The sequence below is a fragment of the Folsomia candida genome, unplaced genomic scaffold (genome assembly GCF_002217175.1).
Source record: "Folsomia candida strain VU population unplaced genomic scaffold, ASM221717v1 Fcan01_Sc014, whole genome shotgun sequence".
NCBI classification, from domain to species: domain Eukaryota; kingdom Metazoa; phylum Arthropoda; class Collembola; order Entomobryomorpha; family Isotomidae; genus Folsomia; species Folsomia candida.
In genome coordinates, this window is record NW_019091206.1 from 4,247,021 (window position 1) to 4,261,255 (window position 14,235).

The 14,235-nt window shown below is 42.6% G+C and overlaps 4 protein-coding genes across 4 annotated transcripts; 3 read left to right on the plus strand and 1 right to left on the minus strand.

Moving 5' to 3' along the window:
* Nucleotides 1–113: 113 nt before the first annotated feature.
* LOC110856005 (protein shuttle craft) lies at nt 114–4,931 on the minus strand. Its single transcript, XM_022104446.2, has 13 exons — nt 4,693–4,931; nt 3,946–4,530; nt 3,629–3,857; nt 3,396–3,559; nt 2,755–3,230; nt 2,506–2,659; nt 2,223–2,422; nt 1,913–2,143; nt 1,597–1,814; nt 1,309–1,510; nt 947–1,099; nt 738–886; nt 114–650 (listed from the first exon to the last, which is right to left on the minus strand). Exons 1-13 carry the CDS (start codon nt 4,799–4,801, stop codon nt 458–460), a joined length of 3,063 nt encoding a protein of 1,020 aa, XP_021960138.1. The 5' UTR covers nt 4,802–4,931; the 3' UTR covers nt 114–457.
* Nucleotides 4,932–4,940: 9 nt separating this feature from the next.
* Nucleotides 4,941–9,315, plus strand: LOC110856006 (serine/threonine-protein kinase RIO3). The gene is made up of 9 exons (XM_022104447.2): nt 4,941–5,241; nt 6,484–6,926; nt 6,997–7,097; nt 7,180–7,362; nt 7,467–7,678; nt 7,764–7,929; nt 8,006–8,407; nt 8,540–8,650; nt 8,970–9,315. Exons 2-9 carry the CDS (start codon nt 6,521–6,523, stop codon nt 9,102–9,104), a joined length of 1,716 nt encoding a protein of 571 aa, XP_021960139.1. The 5' UTR covers nt 4,941–5,241; nt 6,484–6,520; the 3' UTR covers nt 9,105–9,315.
* Nucleotides 5,596–6,156, plus strand: LOC110855856 (mediator of RNA polymerase II transcription subunit 31-like). The gene has a single exon (XM_022104249.1). It carries the CDS (start codon nt 5,596–5,598, stop codon nt 6,154–6,156), a length of 561 nt encoding a protein of 186 aa, XP_021959941.1.
* Nucleotides 9,316–9,452: 137 nt separating the features above from the next.
* On the plus strand, nt 9,453–13,010 carry LOC110856007 (diphosphomevalonate decarboxylase). The gene is made up of 10 exons (XM_022104448.2): nt 9,453–10,024; nt 10,124–10,194; nt 10,260–10,374; nt 10,453–10,584; nt 10,683–10,882; nt 10,993–11,115; nt 11,205–11,375; nt 11,449–11,610; nt 11,696–11,938; nt 12,778–13,010. The coding sequence occupies exons 1-9, from the start codon at nt 9,964–9,966 to the stop codon at nt 11,873–11,875; spliced, it is 1,215 nt and encodes a 404-aa protein (XP_021960140.1). The 5' UTR covers nt 9,453–9,963; the 3' UTR covers nt 11,876–11,938; nt 12,778–13,010.
* The last annotated feature ends 1,225 nt before the right edge of the window (nt 13,011–14,235 follow it).

Consider the following 14,235-nt stretch of genomic DNA (forward strand, 5'->3'; position numbering starts at 1 on the left):
GCTTCTTCTCTGAACCAAGCACATGGCCAAGATTCCACCAATAATGTAATGTCTTGGGTTTTATTAGGAAAGCCTAAAGGAATGGAAACCCAAAGGCTACAAACAACTACACATTTCAGTCTCGAAAGATTTAGAATAATATTGTTTAATCACATCAAATAAGTTCATGTAATTTCATGAACATGACATATATAACATGTAAGAACAGCAGTAATTATGTCTATAACAAATGTTGAACCATTGGCTTGTACATACGTGTACGCAAAATTTCAAAGGCAAATTAATTTCAGGATTGACATCACTTTTAATTATAAGTGGTTGGCACAGATTAAACTATCTGTTTACAAACTCGAACGCCAAATATACTGTTTCTTTCCATATGAGCTATACATATTATTACATCCCCTCATAAAAATTTCTTTGAAAACTCCTCCTTTCTCAACTTCATAGCCGAACATCAACTCAAGGGTGGGAAATCTGCACCAGGCAGTGTGGGTAAGGTCTCCGAGGTCGTGGGGTGGGCGAAATTTCGAAATGTAGAATTTGCACTGGGAGCTAGTTTAATGGGTTGCGTTGATGGGGCGAGTGCGGCACCACCACAACCAAGCGCAACCATTCCTCCACTTCCTCGAGGGGATAACGTGCTCCCACTGAGAAATGAGAACAGAAGAATCAGACTCATGAGAAGAGTTCAATAAATGCTTTGAAATTTAGTTTGAATAATAAGTAAGACCAACCCAGGTTGCAACATTCTGCCATTTGCGGGTCGCATTATTTGACTCTTTGTGTTTTGGAATATTTCAACATCATTAAAAGCATTTTTCCTTTCAGAGCAAATGTTTGGCCGAAAGACAGCATCCACGAGTGAAACAGCAGGAAGATAACTCTAAAAGTAAAAACAAATATGTAATCAAATTTCCAAGACACATGGGTTCGCAATAATTACTTTATCTTTTGATGCCGTGCAAACGACGCTGCGATTGGGCTCTTCGTCAAATGATTCCGAGAGGCATCCAAAGTGATCCGAATATTCGTGGACTATTTTTCGCTTATCACGATTCATAGATTCAAACCCATACGTCTCATTCTTCCTCTTTGACTGAATTGCACAATCAAAAATAAATTAGTAGTTGATACAATCATAATCAATATCTATGCTTTACTATTGGTGTACGTAGTTTTAACTCTTTGAGCGAGTGGTTTAAGGATATAATATAACCGCCCTAATTGACACACTCAAGATTCAAAGAGTTAGAACTACGTACATACGCCAACAGTAACTTTCTAAATAAACCAATATAATTTTACCCGCTTGGCTTTCACAACAAGACCTGTGAGCCTATCATGCACATTCTCCACAAATTGGGGATTCTTTTTCGCAAAACTGGTCAGAAACTCAGAGTAATTTGGAGTACCAAAAGTAGACGTGGCATCGGGATCTTCGAGTTGCAGGGCGGCCATCATCTTGCGATTTCTCTCTACTCTTGAACATTCCTTGTCACATTCCAAACTATGGAGACGTGGTAATAGTACATAAAAAGGTCAAGCAATCATGAATCATATAACAGATTTATGTATATATTTGTGATGATTTACACTTGAGCTTTTGGAATTTTGGCCTGAATTGTGGACAACACGGCCTCTGCGCTTATTTCGTTTTCTGTTTTTCCCCCATTTGATGATGTTGTGGCCGCATCGCGAAGTTGTTTGAGTTCCAGATTAGTCATGTAGCACACAAGTCGATCATATTCCTTCTCGCGTTTCCAGCAAATCATCGTTTCCTGTCGCCTCCCACAAGAACAAGTCACGTCAGACTGCAAAAAATATATGATAAACAATAGTAAAATAAATATTTAAGTAAGTTATTCACAGAATTAATAAAACTGCAAATGAATTAACCCAAAACACTCACCACAACTTTGCACTTTATTTCCGGGCATTGCCCATCGTGGCAGGGCGAACTACACCCATGACCACACTCTGCGTTTGGCTTTTCACATACCAACTTGCACTTGTTGCCAGGAGGGAGACACGAGTCCGGGTGACATGGGCGTGAGCATTCATGGCGTCCACAAGACAACATTCTCTTGCATGGCATCCCACATGAGACATTTTTAATGTGACACATGACGTTTTTACGTAACTGTAAGGTTGAATTGTTCAAAATATGCCATCACATAATATCACTGTAACTATTTTGCTCATCATTCCTCGATACATACCGCATGTTTTCCGTGACACCACTTCTCAGTTAGCATGGTACAGGGCGGACACTGGGCATCCGAGTGGCAGTGGTGCAAGACGGGGTGGTCACAATCATGTTCTCTCCCACAAGGCATGGTACACGGCGGTCTTTTCGTTCCACAAGGGATGGGCGGATAAATCACAGAAGCGCCGCATTCACAGTTAAGTTCATGAAAACCTGATGCATCGTGAGGAACAAGAATTATTAGTTATATAATGTCCCCTATCGTCTGTAAAATTCCAAAGCAAATTTCCACTCACTGACTACACGACACGGTGGACAGTGGCCATTGTGACAGAGAAGAGAACAGTTATGATTCCCACATCGTAATGGACGGTCGCATACAATGACACAAATGTGATCTTCGTCTATGCAACATTTTGCATTACACTTGTGTCGTCCGCAACTCTTTTTCTGGAAGTATGTCAACACAATTAAAAATGTTTAACCATCCTAAGCGTAAATGTACCTACGAAATGTAAGTACATACATTAAATGCATCAACATACTTTTGTGCATCGCTTTTCACAACGATATTCCTTTTCAGGGTCATACTGAGCGCAGCTAAGCTCGAAGGTTTTGCTCCCACAGCGACATTTGAAGTTGGTGAGAAGAGGGCAAGTTGGGCAAGTTGGATTGGCGTGACAGAGCGCAGAGCATTTGTGGGGCACACCTGAGCCGCCGCAGGGGAGAGATTTCCCGCACACCTTTCCGCACACAGGAATCGGGTCAAGGCATCTCTTTCTGGGCGGAATGTTACACTTTCGACACGCCTCGGTCACGGAGGTTTGTCCACACGGGCATCGAAGCACAATTTCGGGCGAGAGTGAGCACGGATCACATGCTCCAACATGACAGTTATCAGAACATTTGTGGTTCTGGCACGACAGGAGTTTATCACATGGTCTGCCACAGGAAAACGCCACCACTCGAGAGGTGCTTGAGTCACAGAGGGTCGATTTATTTTCAGACTTGCAATGACACGCTGTTGTAATGTAAATAATACACGTATATACATAGAGAATTACATGGACAGGGGCATCTTTGGCGATGACCGATGAGTTAAAAAATACTCAAGCAAGATTAAGCAGGACTAATAAATAATAGGTAAATGTAAATAAGTAGTGACGAGATAAAGTCGTATACATACCTAATTCAATGATAAATGCACAGGGATCACATGGACCTCCATGGCATAATTTTGTGCAGTTGTGAGCTCCACAGTTAAGCAACTTATCACAGACATTTCGACAAGTTAGAATCGTCTTTGAGCTACACTTCACTTGAGCAGACGTCTTTCCACAACAGCATTTTCTACACCACATTACTTAACAATGAGTACTCAGTAATTGATAGGTTTGTGGAAGATATCTAAACACTTGCCTCGACTGAATAGCTTCGCAAGGTGGACATGGTCCGGGATGACAGAGAAGAGAACAGCTATGATTACATTCGGGCCCACCAGACCCAACCTTTCCACACGTATTCCCACACCCATGAGGCACGTCAGAGCGGATATTTTCCGGGTTCTTAGTCTTTCCACAAAAGCAACGATATTCGTGAGGAACATCTTCATAGTAAGATTGGCAGCCAGGACAGCGCCATCCAACCTCTTCAATAAAACAACAGCAATCATCATGATGACGAGTCAGGAAAGAAGACTTAATAAATGTTATGGTTGAGCTATTATGCGCACTCACCGTCCTTGGAGGACAATGCCCAAGTGGATACGCATTTGAGATGGAAGACATTGAAACATTTCATACAGGACCATATTGACCAACCACGTCTAACGCGCTCGACGCAAATCATACAATCGTATGCATTCCTTCCGAGTTGGTCGGTGAGGCGTTCCCTCTGGTTTCGAATATCTGGTTTCTGGTCTCTCGAGGTAGGCTTTCTCCTGTGGGAAAGCTCATCCCTGTCTGGACCATCAGGGCCATTGTCGTCATCTTCCTTGTCACAACTACTACCAGTCCCACCACCTTTGCGGTGTTTGTGATTATTATTGTCCTTCCGCAAAATATCCAGGAAACCTCGACTTTTAGGATTGCTTTGGAATGTCGCGACAGCAGGTCTCTGTCGGGAGGACGGTGCTGCATAGTTTCGATTTTGGGATGTGCTACTCGTACCTGTGACGAAAGGTTGAAACGAGGGTGCGTCTGGGTTGAAAGAAAACATTCCATTCATCGTGGTCTGCTGCTGCTGCTGGTGGTCGATGTCTTCGGAAGCGTGGTGGATAGATCTCGGCGAGCGAGAATGGTGGTTTTGACGGGGACGTGAACCTATATACAAGACCATGGACGTCAAGGATAATTTCCCGTGAAAAAGTGTAATATAGGATAATATAATACTTACAATTAATATATAAAAATAATAGGACCTAAGACTTAAGAGAAAGCTGTTATTAGTAATAACAGCTTTCTCTTAAGGTAATAACTTATTACCTCTGTGACCACCAGCACCAGAACCGCCTTGTCTCCTGCCCCTAGCAGATGGGGAAATGAGGGGTGGAGGGTCAGGATCAGGAAGAAATACGCCATTTTCAAAGGACATCCCAGTTTTCAAAATAGCACTTAATAAGGACGACTGACTTAACAGTTGACTGCAAACTGCACTCGGCCAGACGAAGATTGCGTGTGAAGTTTTTTAGTTCCCACACACTCATCCTGCCCCTGCCCCACCGACCAGTGGGCTCTTTGACACCACCAAACGTTCGCTGAACGTTCTGACAAGTCGTGACGACTGACGACTTAGTCGTCTTACAGTATTATTAATTTACCTGTTGGACAAGGAGAGCGTTTCATCATCCAATATTTGGGGACAGATTTTTCTGACTTACTTATTTGTTATTCAACACCTTGTAAATAAGAGGACGACATTTATCTGGCAGCTCTCGTCTCGTTTTTGGTTTGGACTCCAAACTTTGGAGTGGACCAGTGGACCTACATATCAAGAAGAAGACTCTTAATTCAAGCAAGAGGTCGGCGGCAAAGGTGGGCACTTATCATTTGTTTTATATTACAAAATTGCCTCTGCTGGGCGAAATACATATTGCATATTCATTTTGTTAGGCAATTTAGGGCATATTCGTCATCGCTGGCAACTAATTTAAAGAGTTTCAAAGAAACTCAGTCAGGCCAGTGCACAATTAATTGCACTGGTGAGTGACTGGCAACTGGATGTACATATTGTTAATACGTACAGTAGCATAGCATAGCCGAATCACACTTTTTACAACGTGTATGTTTTGATTTAATAATGTTTTTGAAGTAATAATAACAAAAACTTTGGTTGACGTTCCGGTGTTGGTATTATTGATTGGTCAGGCGGAAGAGAGGATGATGATGATGGGCACACCCCGTGGCGAATCTGATGACCAGCTTCGACTTCGATTTCAAGTGGAATTAGAATTTGTTCAGTGTCTCGCCAACCCCAATTATCTCAACTTCCTGGCGCAGAGGGAACATCTCAAGGAGCCCAGCTTTATCAATTACCTCCGCTACCTGCTCTACTGGAAGGAGCCCGAATATGCACGATTCCTCAAGTACCCCATGGCCCTCACTTTCCTCGACCTTCTTCAGTACCCCCAGTTTCGAAAGGAACTCATGAACAACAAGTGTGCAAAGTTCATAGATGATCAACAAATCCTTCACTGGCAGCACTATATCAGGAAAAGATCTAAACTTGTTCCAGGACCGGGAGGAGCAGGAAGTGGAGGGACGAGTAGCAGCAGTGCCACCAACGCCACCACGACCAACGCCGCTGGGACTGCCACTAACAGTGAAGGTCCCATGAACAATCGAGATAATAATGGACCTCCACCCTCTTCACAACAACTGCAACAGCCCAGTTCAACCATGACCCAACAACAAACAACGACGACCTCGTCCACTAGCAATACTAAATGATTCAAAGTTTTGTATCCAAATTTATTTTCTACTTGAATATTTCAATAAAACTTTACATACGTAAAACATAAAACCGCGGTAATTATTGTGCTAATTTTGTACTGTACTTTATTATCGTCATTCATTATATTTTTGCTCATAAGTACCATGATGAAGGTTATTTGATCATTTGACACTTTATAACTCCGAGACCCAAGCGTTATTTAAGTCAGGTAATCGTGTACTATTCTGGTAGAACGAACATAGAGGACGGACATATTATAAACCATGACAATTATAATCTATCATTTGCAGTGTCACGTGAACTAATTGTCATGTTTTTGATAGATTTGGAATTTGCAAATAATCGAAATAAGGCGACGGAATGGCATCTGTCCAGGTCGCTGAGAGAACATCAGCTTCATCGATGCCCGAGACTGACGAACCACCTCCATCGCGGTCTTCGTGGGGTGGATGGGGCACTGCAGCCCCCACAGCCCCCGTCCTGGCTCTGAGCGACATTATGAGCGAGCAGTTGGCTAGCTCCCTCCAGTCCCAGGAGGAGGAACGGTTCGTGGCCGGCTTGCTGGATTCACCATCAGCAGACGTAGAAGAAGGAGACTACAGTTTTGATGGTAAGGAGGAAGGAGTTGGACGCTCCATCTTCGCCACTTCAAAGGAGGACACCAGCTCTGATTTTATGATCGCACAAATGCTCCAAATCCAGTTTAGTCGGGAGCATGATGACGACTTGAAGCGTGTGGAGCAGAAATATAATGGAACATCGAAGGGTGAGTGACCTGCGTTGCGTCATGATTGTCCTCAGATTACTGATTACTGTTCCTTCTTTCCTCATCCCAGTGTCTGTCTCTCTCAATAAATATCTCATGTCGCCTCCTGGTGTTGACTCGGACGAGGACGAGGAAGACTTGCCTCCACCAAAGTCTTGGGACAGTTTTGAAGTAAGTTAATTATGTTGCTTTCGTATAATTCTAGTCTTCATGGTGTTGCATAAATTAATACTTTGACCTATGATTTTTGTAGGCTCATGAAAAGGCTTTTCCGCAAATGCCTCGATGTGGGTACGTCAAGGTAAACAATGAGTTGGTGACGAAGCATGATGTCACAATGAATGGTCGGCGGAATGCATGCAGGGTCATGGAGTCAATGCCTCCTCATATTCACACTGGCGATGCGGGAAGTTTTGATATGCAACTCTCCAATAAAGTGAGTGGTGATTATTTTAATCACAGTGCTACATCGCGGTTTTCCAACTTTGTTGGATCCAATTCAATTTGATGTACCTGCAACTGACTTGTTACTCTTGTTAGGTTTTCAACAAATTGCGAGCCTATTCGAAAGCAGAGGAAAATCGTCGAAGTCGTCACCATGATAAAAAGGAAAAGTCGACGTCGGACCTCGCGATTGATACCAAAACCCGCCTCTTGTTGTACAAGTTAATCAATGCCACCATTTTGGAGAATGTGTGCGGTATAATTTCAACGGGAAAGGAAGCCGTGGTTTTATTCGCATCAGGTGGGAGGTGGGTGGGTATTTATTTAGGTTCTCCACCTACCCTACATACATATATACACTCCTCCCTCTCTGACTGATTAGTCTGTTTACAGTGGCGAAGAGGTCTCTCAGTTGGGCAGGGATGGAGAAGCTACTACCAAAATGGAAATCCCTACAGAATGTGCCGTGAAGGTGTTTAAAACGTCACTAAATGAGTTCAAAACTCGAGACAAATACATTCGGGACGACTATCGGTTTAAGGATCGTTTCTCAAAACAGGTGAGTGCGTGGTGGTAAAATACAATGCAACTTAAAAATTGTATGTACATTACATAATATGTGAATAAAAATACAGAATCCAAGGAAAGTGATTCACCTTTGGGCGGAAAAAGAAATGCACAATCTAGTCCGAATTTCGAAAGCTGGCATCCCCTGTCCTGCCGTAGTGGTCCTCAAGAAGCATATCTTGGTCCTCTCCTTCATTGGCAGTGATAGCAAGCCTGCTCCCAAGCTCAAAGATGTAAAGTTCCCAATCGGAGGTGACGAGGATGACCTGCTACTCTCCGCCTATAACCAAACAGTGGACATGATGATACGACTGTACAAACAGTGCAACCTTGTTCATGCCGACTTGTCAGAGTACAATATACTCTGGCATGAAAACAAGTGCTATGTTATTGACGTGAGCCAATCGGTCGAACCAAGCCATCCAAATGCACTCGAATTCCTTTACCGCGACTGCTTTAACATCGCAAACGTACTTTATTATTATTACAATAGAAAATCAATAACGTCGTATGATGGAATATTTATATTATGATATTATAGGTGCATATTATGAAAGAATTTGTGTGACGATGGCTAATTTTCTCCTTTTTCTCATGCGTAGTTTTTCACCAAAAGGGGGATCAAAAATTGTCACACCCCAGAATCCCTATTCCGACAAGTGTGCGATCTCACTTTGGACGCTGGAGGTGGTGGGGCTGAGATAATTAATCAGGTATGCTAATTAATCAGAAAGAAAAGCAGTCTCTTCACGGAACCAATGGGTCAAAAAAAAAACCTTTATTACAACCACTGGACCCCACGAATGGGCCATTACCCAGGGAGGGAGAAGAGTACCTGAGCTTGGCAGTGGGGAAAAACGAGAAAAACCCACTGCAGGCACTAGGACTTGAACCCAGCACCTCCATTCAGCCCACTCAGGTGGACGGTAAGCGGGACGGCATTTCTGCCACTCCGCCTCGTCACCCTTCCCTTCAAATATTTTTTAAATAATATTATTATGTAACTAACTTTCACGACTAATTTATTTCAAGATTCAGGACTACGAAAAGAATTTGGAACTTCTCACATTTGCCCAACCGGAGAAACCGTTTGCGTTTGACTACTGCTGGGAACAATCTACTAAATCATCCCCTCCTTCGAAACAATCTGACCAATTACTGCATTAACAAACATTCAACAACAAAGCCTAAATGATATTGGTAATTGTTTTGCGTTGAGGAGTGGCCTGTTCTTATAGTGACTTTCCTTCAATTTTATACATACATGTGCAGTATGTTATATACATGGTGCTGGAATGACTAACTACATAATTGACGACCAACAAATACTAATGTATGTATCGTGCTATTTACTTGAATAAACAAGTGAAAAATCAAACGCAATGAATACAATAATTTACAATAATCATCATTGTGTTCCTGGCCCAAGAGTTATCCTTCTCAAAAAATGAAATGTCAGAAAATCTATTTCATAATAGTAGCATGAGGCAAATAGATGGCCATCCACCAAGTGACGTACGTAGGTAGTTGATGCTCCAAGGCTGGGATTTCTTGAGAAGTTACTCTGTTTGTAAGGTTGAAATGAATGTAGATTGCGACATTGCTGGAAAATTATGAACCGAAACCCAGTTCTGCACGTTAACTAGCGATTTTTATGATACAACAACCACTATCTAACCAACCAGAATTTATCCCAGTTGATTGTGCAATACAGAATATGTGCACATGAGAAGAGAAGTAATATAGATTCAGACAATCGAGTCTTGCGTAACCCCGTAGAAGAGAGACCCAGTTGAAGGCCAAACCACCAGCAATTCACATCCGGTCTCGATCCCCTCTCCATCATCTGATCCTCTCTCTGTGTCTGATCCGTACTTACTTACTTGGTCGCAACAATTAGGCCAGAAACAATCCTCCTCCCACGAAGTCCGAAGACAGCATCGGGCGACACCTCATTCCATTCAACCAGAACAAGTGCAAGTCGAGAGGAGGCCAAGTGAGACCAGTCCGACTGACCAGCAAGATCATGGCTGTGAGCAAAATTGCGACTTGCATCGCCCCAGTGAACATTGCCGTCATCAAGTATTGTGAGTCGCCCTGACCTCATCTGATTTCCTAACTTGGGATATCCTCATTTACTTATCTCACTGATCAATAAGTGAGACTCACCGGTTTTGTGATTGCAGGGGGAAAAAGAGATGAGCGTCTCATCTTGCCTCTTAATGACTCTTTAAGTGGCACTCTCAGCACTGACCAGGTAAGAACTTATCTGAAACCAAGACGAGAGTTTGTCGGGTACACAAATTAATTATCGCTGTTCAGATGTGTTCAAAAACAACGGTGGCAATAAGTTCGACCTTCCCGAAGGAAAGGATGTGGCTGAATGGTGTGGAGGAGACCCTGGACAATCCCAGACTCAGGGCCTGCATCGATGAAAGTAATAAAATCCCTCAAACTTTGTCACCCAATGGTTCCAATGTCAGGTCTGTGTTGTCAGTTAAGTTGTGAATTGCAGTAAAGCGTCGTGCCAAGCAGGAGGGGACGTTGAGTGACGAGGAGTTATCATGGAATCTGTACATTTGTTCAGAGAATAATTTTCCCACGGCGGCAGGGTTGGCATCTTCCGCTGCTGGATATGCATGTCTTGGTAATAAAACAAAACACTCTATTCGATAGTGACAGTAGTCACTTTATATTCCACGCCGGGCAAGATGAATAACAATATCGCATACTTGTGTCACCAAGTGTATTCACTCGCTCAACTGTACGAGATCAGTGGGGACATTTCTCAAATTGCACGCCAAGGGTCGGGGTCGGCATGTCGTTCCGTGTACGGGGGATTTGTGGCCTGGATCTCGGGCGTCAAGGCAGATGGGACGGACTCGATTGCAAAACAATTAGTCCCTGCAAACCATTGGCCGGAAATGAGGGTTCTCATCCTCGTCGTAAGTATACTTTTGACATGCCCTCCAACCTGTTCTTCCCACCAACAACTATGTATGAATGAACATAGATCTAAGTTTTGATACGGTGACTATTCTGCCGACATGATTAGGTATCCGACACGAGGAAAAAGACGAGCAGCACTTCGGGCATGCAGCGTTCCGTCCAAACCAGCGAGCTCATGAAATATCGCGTGGAAAAGTGCGTGCCAGAACGGATGAAAGCCATTTCCAATGTACGTCAACAAGTTCACCGCCACTGAATTAACCTTCCCCTAATTTAGCAACATTATTATTGATAATAATGCATTCCATTTGCACCTAGGCCATTCTTGCCAAAGATTTTGAAACCTTTGCCGAGATTACGATGAAGGACAGCAACCAGTTTCATGGAATTTGCTTGGATACGTTCCCCACCTGTGTTTACATGAATGACGTGTCCCATGGGATTTCACACCTGATCCACAGAATCAATGCTCTCGCTGGAAAACATATTGTACTTTTTTAATACATTTCTCAACAAAATGTTCCGGGCGTTATTTTTACTAACAGGAGCAAATATGTTTTAGGTCGCGTATACTTTTGACGCTGGTCCCAACGCGTGTCTCTATCTCCTCGAGAAGGACATTCCTCTCGTTTTGGCCGCAGTGAACAAAGTTTTCCCAACCAAACAGCATTCCACCGAGTACTCCAAAGGAATTCCAGTGACACCTTTAAAATCGCTCCCTCCCGTAAGTTTTACCTTCAGTAGTGCGTATTGTACTGTTTGGAAAAATAATAAATGGAAGTATGTATACGCCTCCTGGTATTTTGTAGGAATTTGACGATATATGCAGTATGGAGCCTTGGCCTGAGGATTCCCTTCGCTACATTATCCACACCAAGATTGGAGAGGGGCCGATAACTTTGTCCAAGGTGCTGAGCGACAGTAAAACCCATCTCGTTGACTCCGACGGCATGCCCTTGAAACTTGCTACCACTTTGGCGAAAAAGTGACCAAAAGTGAAGTTCAATGAAAAGCCTCAAATCTCAACAAAGATTCCGCCTTCCTCATTATTGGTATTAGGGGCCGTCCATAAATTACGTAACGCAAGAGGGGGGGAGGGGGGGTCATGGGAAGAGCGTTACGAATTGTTATGTAGGGGGAGGGGGGTATAACAAATTTGTTACGTAACGCATTTCATAAACGCGATTAAAAATCGGATTGAACTCATGTCATCCAGAAGGTTTCAGTCTACGCATGTAAATACGTTTTTCATTATGGTGCTCACATTAAAAGAAGAGCAAAATTCTTGCCTACTTGCAAACCATCATTCCTCCACAGTGACCTCGGAGGGCGATGGTGTGACGTAAGTTTCACGATTAATTGAGCCTTACCTTTAAGATGAGAATTTGATCGGAATTTGCCGATCACCTGAGCCCCAACGAGGTCACTTAGGAGGCATGATGGTTGTCAAGAATTGTACTCATCTACATATGTATTAATGGTCGTACGATAGTTTTCCCGGTGCAACTTGACAAAAGGTTCCATTGTGAGTCTTGGTAAACGTTGAGAGACCTGTAAGATTTACAATTTCCATTTCTTGTCGAATATGATTTCGGTTGTTCTTGAACAAGAAATTCACAAAATTCTAATTTATCTAGCAATTTAAAAGAAATAGAAGCAATAAAAGCGACATTTGTCTACACAACCTGGAGCAAATGAAAATTTTGCAAGTTACTGTTAAAGAAATTACCTGCGGTGAAATCAAATTTACGTTACGTTACGAAGGGGAAGGGGGGTAGTCGAGAAGCGTTACGATGCCGTTACGAGGGGGGAGGGGGGGTCCAAAAAATGATGATTTTTGCGTGACGTAATTTATGGACGGCCCCTTATTACTTGTGTCGTAAATGATGAGGATAACGATAATGATAATGTTGACGATGATTGAGCGATCCGTAGAAATAGACAGATAAGCATATATATGTAACGAAACAACTGTTGATAAAATTGGTTCCATTTCATATGTTAAGTTTAGTTGGGATAGGTTATCGTTTAATTTGATATCACGTTCATTCTCCGTCTAATCTATTCTGCTAATTAAGCTTATTAAATAATACTTTTTCCTGAAAATGATTATAATCTTTTTAACCGAGGCTTATTGCTGCCCTTTTATTAGTTCGCACCTCATTATTAAACGTATCCAACTCTGTAAGCTTACTGGAATTTATATAATCAGAGTAATCACACATTCTATTCCATCGTGCAATGTCGTCAAAGCGAATCGAGGCTCACTTATCGAAGGACTTTTCATTGCACATTTGAAAACTTTTCAGTACAGCTTCACGTAGCCCGAACCAGGATTTATTAGTTAATCGTCGTTGAATATTACATAACATAATACATTTGGACATCTCCAATGCTGCAACGCACATTCAGAATTTGGCACTTAAGGACGATATTTGCCATTTATTCTCTATAAAAGGCTTTAGAATGCTAAATTTTAGCTGAAATATAAGCTTTTAGAAATCGGCATGGGCCAGTCACCTACGAGGGCTTCTCTGCAGTTTGTCCGCATTTAACTTCATAAATATTGTTTCATGAGAAGCCATTTGGGACCTCTACGCCAAATTTGTGCTTTCTAAGATAATTTCTGAAAATCAGAGGGGGTCATCCTCTTGGGCCGTCCTTCCAGTCAACAAAATTTCAACTTTTACTTTATACTCCTTTGAGACCATTGTGCCGAATTTCAGCCTTCTACGATATTTTGACTATTCTGCACCCCCCACACCACTAATAAATATGACCCCCACCGACCCAAATCTTTTTTGATCAAATCCATCTTCGAGGTCGGGCGCTACATTCCCTAGATACAAGATCCTGCTAAGTTTAGTCAAAATTGGCCAACGCGTTCTAAACTTATCAGACAGATATGGCGATTACATAAGCCCTAGTTCGGGCTATACGTACAAAAACTCTGGTTCCGAGAATTTTTCATGAGGTGACAGCAAATTAACGGAGGGATGGCTGCATAATTCGCATTCGAATGCACGCTGATTGTGCGACCATGCACATGAATGACAATTCTATTCCATGAACATAAATATTTATTTTGACTCGTCCCAATTAATATTGTCCCATTGTTCTGCTGTTATCCACTTATGATGACATTGACGAACACCACGTCGACGACGAGTAAACTGAATGACAATGTGTGCACTTGATCTTTTCAAGTTTATGGACGTACTGATTGTTCCAGGTGTTCCACTTGAATCGGTGTACAGCTTGTGTGACACGCGTACTCTTGATCATCGATCATGCCCTTCATCTCTCATCAATCAACCTTCTTCCACGCTGAGACCGCTTGATACGAGTC

Excerpts from the sequence above, each read along its gene's own strand:
- LOC110855856 (XM_022104249.1), top strand. The coding sequence starts at position 5,596 with ATGGGCACACCCCGTGGCGAATCTGATGACCAGCTTCGACTTCGATTT.
- LOC110856006 (XM_022104447.2), top strand. The coding sequence starts at position 6,521 with ATGGCATCTGTCCAGGTCGCTGAGAGAACATCAGCTTCATCGATGCCC. Across the intron at positions 6,927-6,996 it reads ATATAATGGAACATCGAAGG|TGTCTGTCTCTCTCAATAAA; the intron begins GTGAGTGACCTG and ends TCCTCATCCCAG. Across the intron at positions 7,098-7,179 it reads AGTCTTGGGACAGTTTTGAA|GCTCATGAAAAGGCTTTTCC; the intron begins GTAAGTTAATTA and ends TGATTTTTGTAG.
- LOC110856005 (XM_022104446.2), bottom strand. The coding sequence starts at position 4,801 with ATGTCCTTTGAAAATGGCGTATTTCTTCCTGATCCTGACCCTCCACCC. Across the intron at positions 2,423-2,505 it reads TCCACCGTGTCGTGTAGTCA|GTTTTCATGAACTTAACTGT; the intron begins GTGAGTGGAAAT and ends ACGATGCATCAG. Across the intron at positions 1,815-1,912 it reads AAATAAAGTGCAAAGTTGTG|TCTGACGTGACTTGTTCTTG; the intron begins GTGAGTGTTTTG and ends TATTTTTTGCAG.
- LOC110856007 (XM_022104448.2), top strand. The coding sequence starts at position 9,964 with ATGGCTGTGAGCAAAATTGCGACTTGCATCGCCCCAGTGAACATTGCC. Across the intron at positions 10,025-10,123 it reads CATTGCCGTCATCAAGTATT|GGGGAAAAAGAGATGAGCGT; the intron begins GTGAGTCGCCCT and ends TTGTGATTGCAG. Across the intron at positions 10,585-10,682 it reads TGCTGGATATGCATGTCTTG|TGTATTCACTCGCTCAACTG; the intron begins GTAATAAAACAA and ends TGTGTCACCAAG.